Source organism: Lygodium microphyllum, chromosome 20, assembly GCF_053477565.2.
Source record: "Lygodium microphyllum isolate KBCC chromosome 20, Lygodium_microphyllum_v1.1.10, whole genome shotgun sequence".
Taxonomy (NCBI): domain Eukaryota; kingdom Viridiplantae; phylum Streptophyta; class Polypodiopsida; order Schizaeales; family Lygodiaceae; genus Lygodium; species Lygodium microphyllum.
The window spans coordinates 118,359,396-118,367,266 of NC_141154.1; the positions used below are offsets into that span (position 1 = coordinate 118,359,396).

The 7,871-nt window shown below is 40.3% G+C and overlaps 1 protein-coding gene across 1 annotated transcript; it reads right to left on the reverse strand.

Annotated features, from left to right (window-relative positions):
* Positions 1-556: 556 nt before the first annotated feature.
* LOC148019303 (chalcone--flavanone isomerase-like) lies at positions 557-3,383 on the reverse strand. Its single transcript, XM_087660900.1, has 5 exons — positions 3,108-3,383; positions 2,481-2,579; positions 1,556-1,714; positions 1,249-1,457; positions 557-974 (listed from the first exon to the last, which is right to left on the reverse strand). Coding segments are annotated over exons 1-5 (627 nt in total). The 5' UTR covers positions 3,109-3,383; the 3' UTR covers positions 557-815.
* Positions 3,384-7,871: the final 4,488 nt, after the last annotated feature.

Consider the following 7,871-nt stretch of genomic DNA (forward strand, 5'->3'; position numbering starts at 1 on the left):
TGGCTCTCTGTCTCTAGTTAATCACGTTGGCAGTGTGGGCATTGTTCATTTAAAATGTGGTCACAAAAAGACATGCTTTATTGAATGTTGCATGAAGCTGCTGCAAAGCAATACATCCTTGGTGCTGAGACGTACGTTAATCATCTAGAACCCTGGCACTGTCTCTCATTGAGTCTGTTGCTCTCTTTGAGTGTTTAGAGTGCAAAAAAACCGCTCGTCAACGTGCACAAACATATGATCATAGACAACTGACCTAAAGAAAGCACCATTGCAACAAATCAACATAGGGGTGCAAAGCTACAACGAGCAACATGCCGACTGCACTTCCCTCACACTGCTACAAAGCAACCTGGCATTCCATGCAAGGAATACTAGTATAGCTAAAAGATCTAGACCATGACAATGAGAGGCTTGCCAGATGCAAAGTATTTACAACCACTAACTGATATATCAAATGTTCACTTGGTAACAACTAAACCAACACAACACTCTTGTAAGATTCAGCCATGCTAAATCTTGAATCTCGGAATGAAGTAATGTACCAACACCTCAAAGCTTGCAATAACAAATAGGAACACTATGATCTTTCCATTTCTACCTTATTGACAAGGATGCAAAATCAACTTTGAAAGGGTACTCTCTGTTACAAAAGATGTGTAATATGCTTTGTGGCACTATGACCAGATCGTACCTGCTGGGATACATCCCACATTCAAAAATACAATCTCAGAATTTGCCTAAGATGTGCATATGAGCGTACCCATTACTCTTGCACTCCCTACTGTTGAAAACATTATCGGTACGCAATGGGTTTCTTAAAAAGCCTTGGACAAATTCTCAGCCAACACTGATTTGGCTTCAGGCGACACTCCATCTTTCCAAATGATTGTGGCAAGCACAGCAGCACCAAAATCTGCATCTTCAATGGTGGCAATTGGCTGCTCAGGAATAGAATTATCTTTGGTAAAAGCAATCTGAAACAGGGCATAGATATCAATTAGCCCATTGAGTTCCTTCAAGTACAATAGCCAATGATAATGTTGACCAAATGCAACACGGACAATTCTGATCCAGGAATACAAGCAAATATTAAAAGCGATAATATCTATGAACACAAAACCATACAAAAGATGCAATCATTCAGATGTGACAATTGCATCCAGGAATGGCATATGCCAACAATTTTGAGAAGACAATCACCAAAAATACCACTTGGAGAGATATGATTGATATACTAGTAATACTGACCTTCAGACCACCTTGAGTGAAGGAAAACAATACAGATGATGCAGGAGGAAAATTCTCTGCCTTGAAGATCTCTACAAACTGTTGTTTGTGCTCATCCTGTAGACTAGTGTACAGAGATTGTACACCTATTCGCTCAAGCACCTTCTCCGAGTACTGAGGACCAGTTAATGGCAAGAGAAAAACGACTCGAACAAACTTGTCATGAGGAGCTGACAAAACAGTAATGGAATCATTTCCAGCCAATAATGAAAAGCAGCACACAAGGTTTTACAGACAGAATCCCTGACATCTTGATGAATCACTATACCTTTCAACAATTCTTCAAACAAGAGCTCATTTTCAGATAACTGCTCCGCAGTCTTGCCTTTGAGCTTTGGAGAGAGATAGGGGATAACCTCCTCATCAATGTATATTCCAATTGCTGTGAACTTAATAAACTTCCCATTGATCTCAAGGCCTCTAGCTCCTGAAGAAAAACATCCCGTCCTAATTAGTCGCACTTGAAAAAATAAATAGCTGTGCACTCATTGTATCGCCACCCAAATTGTGAGCAACTACATATCCATATCTCCAAGAACATTAATACAATGTCTATATGATGAATTCCTGGGCAGGATGGCAGACTTTACATTTCTGGTAATCCTGTTCATTACTCTGCATTCCTAATCAAATGTGCTGTCAAAGTGGTAAAGTTTCAGTCAACCAACAAACCATGGCCAACAACCAGTTCCACGAAACAATGGTACTCAGAAAGCATGTCAGAGACTAATTCCAATGACTGCCATTGAATAACACCCTGCATTGTAGCATGGCATGGGTGTCTTCCTGGTTAAAAATAAATGACCCCCATGAAGCAAAACATTGATCACAGTGCTCTTACTGAATTTGACCTCAGGTTGTCTCTGTGATAGACGAACACCTTATCCACCCCGCTGTGCATACGTTCAGGTAATGTGGGCATTCACATTATGTAATTTGGATAGCTTTCGAAAAGTAGCTTCACTGGCAGAGGCACCACCAGTACATGGCATCCTAAGAAGCAACAAGCCCAAGGGAGACTGATATTTTACTGAAGCCGATTCCGGCTAATCCAGAACTTAACTGTACCAATGTCAGCCAACACTCTCGAAGCAATGGAGATGAGTCAGCTCCCTAATTCAATTCCCTACTCTTCTTGGAAATTAACTCACAACATGGATGGAGAGAATAAGGCCAGAGACTTTTGAAATTACCTGCTCCTCCGAGTACTAAGGACTTGGAACATCCAGGTGGAACAATGGAAGCAGAGAAGGGAACACCTTCAACCTCCAGGGCATCAAATACAGCAACCACTGCAACAGTGCATGAAAAAAACATCAGAGTGATCCTCACGAATGTGTGCTGCTAAATATGTTCTATGTCTTGCACAGATTCATGCAGCGGACAGCCAATGAGCATTGTGGTAGGATGATTAATCCAGGTACAATCAGTGCCAAATCAGCTTTTGCATCCTGATATGGACTTTTGGTACTCTACTTATCGATACCTCTCGTACACGGGGTTCCTCTAGATCTGCAAATGCAACTGTTTTATCTCAGCGGTTCTATTGCCCACTATCAAAAGAGAGCTGAATGTGAGGAAAGAGAGCACAAACGAATATGCAGGCTGATTATGAGAACAAATTAGAGAGCCAATTCGGATTGCATATCAGTGATGCTACGAACCGGGGACTCTGTTGACAAAACCTGTTACTAACTGAAGGTTTAGGTAAGCTTTCAGATTTCGCATGCTTTGGAGATGGCAGAATGAGGCCCATGGGTTGAAACAAGAAAAACTTCAATTATGGGGGGGCGGGGGGGGCTGGGAAGCGGGGCACTTACTGTTGTTTTAGGCTGGAGGGGACTCTGAAGGCAGAAAAATGATACACTTGAACTGATGAACTCAGGGATCTGTGCAGGGTACAGCTCGTCTGTAAAGGCTAACACACGGAGTTGAAGCTGACGAGGGAACTGGGTTAGGGTTATATATCTCTGTGCAGACGATGATGATGGTGCTGCATCGCCGTTAATGGGTCAGTCACGATCATTTGTTCATAATTTCCCACCTTCTTCTCGCTTTCCTAGACTCAATGCTCCCCGAGTCCGCAAGTATAAATCTGTCTCACTATACACGTGTGCCCAATGGTGTTCACAAAAGATCTAGGCCAAATTTGTAAAGAATGGAAAAGAGTGGAAGGGTATCAATATCATTATGGCTCTTTAAATCTTGAAAGAATAAAACAAAGATCTAAAACAATTGAAAATAGCTACACATTCTTGTAAATGGCATACAACACCTTTGTGGGTTAAAAGAATACCCATCTATCTATGTGTGGTGCGTAGAGCTACATGAGTGCCATACATATGTGCCCTTCCTATTTTGCCAAAGCTCATGTTGTCCTAACAAGTCAACTTTACATCATAGTACAAGTTCACAAATCTGAGTAAGTATGGTCAACATCCACTTGTGCTAATGTTTCGAGCGAGTGGAGTTTATATACACTTTTCTCAATTATACTTGGTTTCAAGCTACGTCTAAGCCACTTGTATACTATTCAATATTTGTGTTCTCATATGTTGCTTTCAAAGCAAGTAGATATGTTCCCTTTTGTTTTTATTGTTGTTGATACTATATATTGTGGTGAACTGACCTTATTCCAATGTAGATAATTGATTTTGCACATCCATTTTGGCTATTTTCGTTTCATAGAAAAGCATAGTTTGTCACTTTGTATATTTGTCACTCTCTATGAGCTTGATATCATGACCATTAGATATGCTCTTATTACTATAAGTGGTTCAACATATATGCAATCCATAACGAGCTCTCACCTAGCCTACTTACACGACAGATCCATACCAGTGATGAGAGAATACACTTACCATATACTTACCTTCATTGTAGTCGACATATTGGCTCACGTCGTTCTTGATCCGTGTGCACACTCCTTCACTACCTTGTTGCCATGATGGAGAGGAAACACTAACAATGAGCTCAAGGGGATGAAGAGAAGAAGAAGGATTCTCATTCTATATCCCTCACCCCCTCACATTCTTGACTCACACGCTTTTACTCATGAAGACACTCACCATTAAATGGGATGGAGAAGAAGAAGAAAGCACACAAAGAGCTTCACCCTCCATGTCCCTTACTTCACATGCTTTCACACTCCCTCTTCTTCACTTTCACTCTCAAGGAAAAAAGATTGCAAGGAATCAATAGAACAAAGTTTGCACACACATGAATAGCTTCTTCTATTAGTTTTCCTCCTATTTATACATGGAATCTAGGGTTCAAGTTTCCATATGTCCCTTGCCTGGCCCTTTCTATGGCCTTTTGACCAGTCATGGCTCCTATTCCATGCTTCTAGACCTTAATCTTGACCAAAAATTTGACTAATACAAACTATTGAAAGGGTGAGTAGGAAGAGCATAAGTGGAAGAAAGAGCAAGAGCTATGGAAGTTTGAACAAGAGATAGTAAGACTAGTGTGTGGGAACTTCCAACAATTACAACATGTGACTTGTCTTCCCTTTACTATTCTATCATAGTAAAGAATAAGGAATACAAATTGTAGTGATACATAGCTACCTCCTATGCACAGGTGGCCTTTGGCCCCCAACAGCCTCCCAGTTAAAGGTGAGTGTACCTAGGTGAGGAGGAAATGGCATTATATACATAAGAGTACAATTGAATGAGGAAAGACATCATCTCATCCTATGCCTAACGATTTCCTAAGAAAGGCATAATGTTTCACTAGGATACTTTTAGTGAGCAAACTAGTAGGATTCTCATCTCTATAGAGATCTTAACAAGCTCTATGTGCTTGTCCTCAATCACCTCTCCGATGAACTAATAACATAACTCAATGTACTTAGTCTTTGCATGAAAGATCAGATTGTGTGCCAACTTGATGACACTCATAGAATTTGAATGTAAGATAGGAGTCATAGAAGTAATATCAAGGTTTACAAACTAGATGGTCTAACCATAGGGCCTCCTTGCAAGGCTTAGTGGCTACAATGTACTATCCCTCAGTAGTTGAAAAGTCAATGCATCTCTACCCTAGATATCCAAGAAATAGCACCTCCAGCGAAGGTGAAGACATAGCTAGAGGGGACTTTCTATTATCTGTATGTCTTCATAATCTAAGTCAATATGACCCACGATTCCAGTATTTTGGCTACTATAGCAAAGGCACAAGTTTACATTGCCCTTAAAGTATCTCATGATACCCTGCATGACATCCCAATGTCACCAACTATGGGTTGCCAAATCTAGTGGCTATCATGGCATACATACTAGCCACTATGGATGCATGAAATGTCTTGGCCATCTTGACCTTCTCATCATCTAACTAGGGACAATTTGCTAAAATGATCTTTACATGAGAAAGTAAAGGGGTGCCAATGGATTATCACCCTACATATGGAACCACTTAAGTACCCTGCGAATGTACTCCTTTTTTGACAAGCGGAGGGGTCCCTTAGAGCAATTACATATAATACGCATACCAAGCATATGAGAAGCATGCCCCATTTCCTTCATCTCAAAGCTCCTCTTGAGCCAAGTCTTCCAAGTCATCATGGGCACTCCCAACAATTAGCATATTATCAACATAGAGTACCTAAATAATAAGGATACAATTACATGTCTTCTTTTTGTAGAGACACGGATCTGTAGCACTGTGGGAATATGACTATGAATGAATAAAGGCATTAAACTTAATATAACATTCCCTAGGTACCTACTTAAGTCCATAGAGGCTCTTTCTCAACTTGCACACTAGGTGTTCCCTACCCTTTTCCACAAAGCCCTTAGGCTGTTGTATATAAATTTCATCATGTAGGTCCCCATGTAGAAAAGTTGTCTTAACATCTATCTAATATAAGTCTAGATCTAACTATGCAACCAATACCAAAACCAAGTGAAAGGTTGTCATTTTGACCACGGGAGAGAATAATCTCATCAAGATTAGCTCCTTTTTTTTTGTTGAAAACCCTTTGCAACCAAATAGGCCTTATACACTAGCTTAGGGCAACCAAGGATGCTATTTAGGTTATACACCCACTTGCATGGCAATGCATGTTTTCCACTAGGTAGGGAAACCAAATTCCACATATGGTTCTTTTGAAATAAGTCAAACTTATACTACATAGCCCTCTCCTAAGAAGAACTATCACCTCAGCACATAGTCTCCTGAAAAGAAAGGGTCATAGCAAGATCTATCACTATGACATAATCCATAGAGGACTCATAATGATCATGAGGACATGAGGCTCTAGTAGAGCATCACAAAACTAGCTATGAAGCCTGTACATCACATCGTCTTTGTCCAACATCAATATGATTTGACACAATAGGTGAATCCTAAGCCACTAGAGCGTTAATAGCAACTGTAAGTTGTCTAATGGGGGGCTAGTTGTACAGTAACAAGAGGTTCCTCCTAAAAGATCATCATGCACACCCCTAAATCACTTGCTCAGGTTTCTTATGCATCTTATTCTCATGAGATACAATATCATGGTAGTGGATAACTTTCCTAGCCTATGGATCCCAAAGACAATACCCCATCTCGCCTACATCACCATATCCAAGGAATATGCATTTAATAGACAGGATCCAACTTGGTGTGCTTGTCTTTGGAAATGTCATAGAATGCCTCACATCCAAAGACTCTTAAGTGTGCATATGAAGGAGTTTTACCAAACCATACCTCCTCTGTAACTCTACCACTACAAGCAATGCATGGGGATTTGTTAGTTAAATGAACTACAATAGTAACTACCTTAGCCCGAAATGTATAGGGTAAGCATGCAGCGCATGGGCATCTGTTAATCAAATAAATTGTAGTAGTAACTACCTCAACCCAAAACATACAGGTTAAGCTTATACAACTAAGTATAATATGGATCCTCTCATAAATGGTGCTATTCATGTGCTTGGCAACACCATTTTGGGCTGGGATATAAGGAGTGGTCAACAAATGCTTTATACCCCAACCATCATGGAATTGCTCAAAAGCATGGGATACATGCTCACCCCAATTATCTAATATTAGGCATTTTAGCCTATGCCCAGACTATTTCTAAAGCAAAGCAACAAAGCACTGAATCGTTCCAAGCCACGTTACTACCGTCATATTACTTTGAGCTACTAGAAGATATGAGTGGTTCACAAGCTACACCATCTTCTAGTAGCTCAAAGTAATATGCCGGTAGTAACGTGGCTTGAAGGAGCAACCTCACCATGGCATGTCTATCAATACATGCATTTACATCAAAGAAGAGTTTATGTAAGCCTTCTTTTGATTGAGTAGTTGGAGGAATAACCGCAGATAATTGCATGTGGTAATAAAATCAAGGCCAAGGCAAGCTAAAAAGCAATCCAGAAATTGCTTGTAAGAGGGTATTAAGTCCTTTTCATGGTGCTCAAGGCTATCCTCTGGTCTCTAAGCATTAACATTGAAGACCAAAGGAAAGCCATTCTTTCCATGCTCTTTGGGGCCATAATCAACCCCTACCTTATCATAGGATAAGTCATGTTATTAATATCCCCTCTTTCAAAAGTTAGACCACTACAAAATGCGACCCAAGTTTCCAAGTT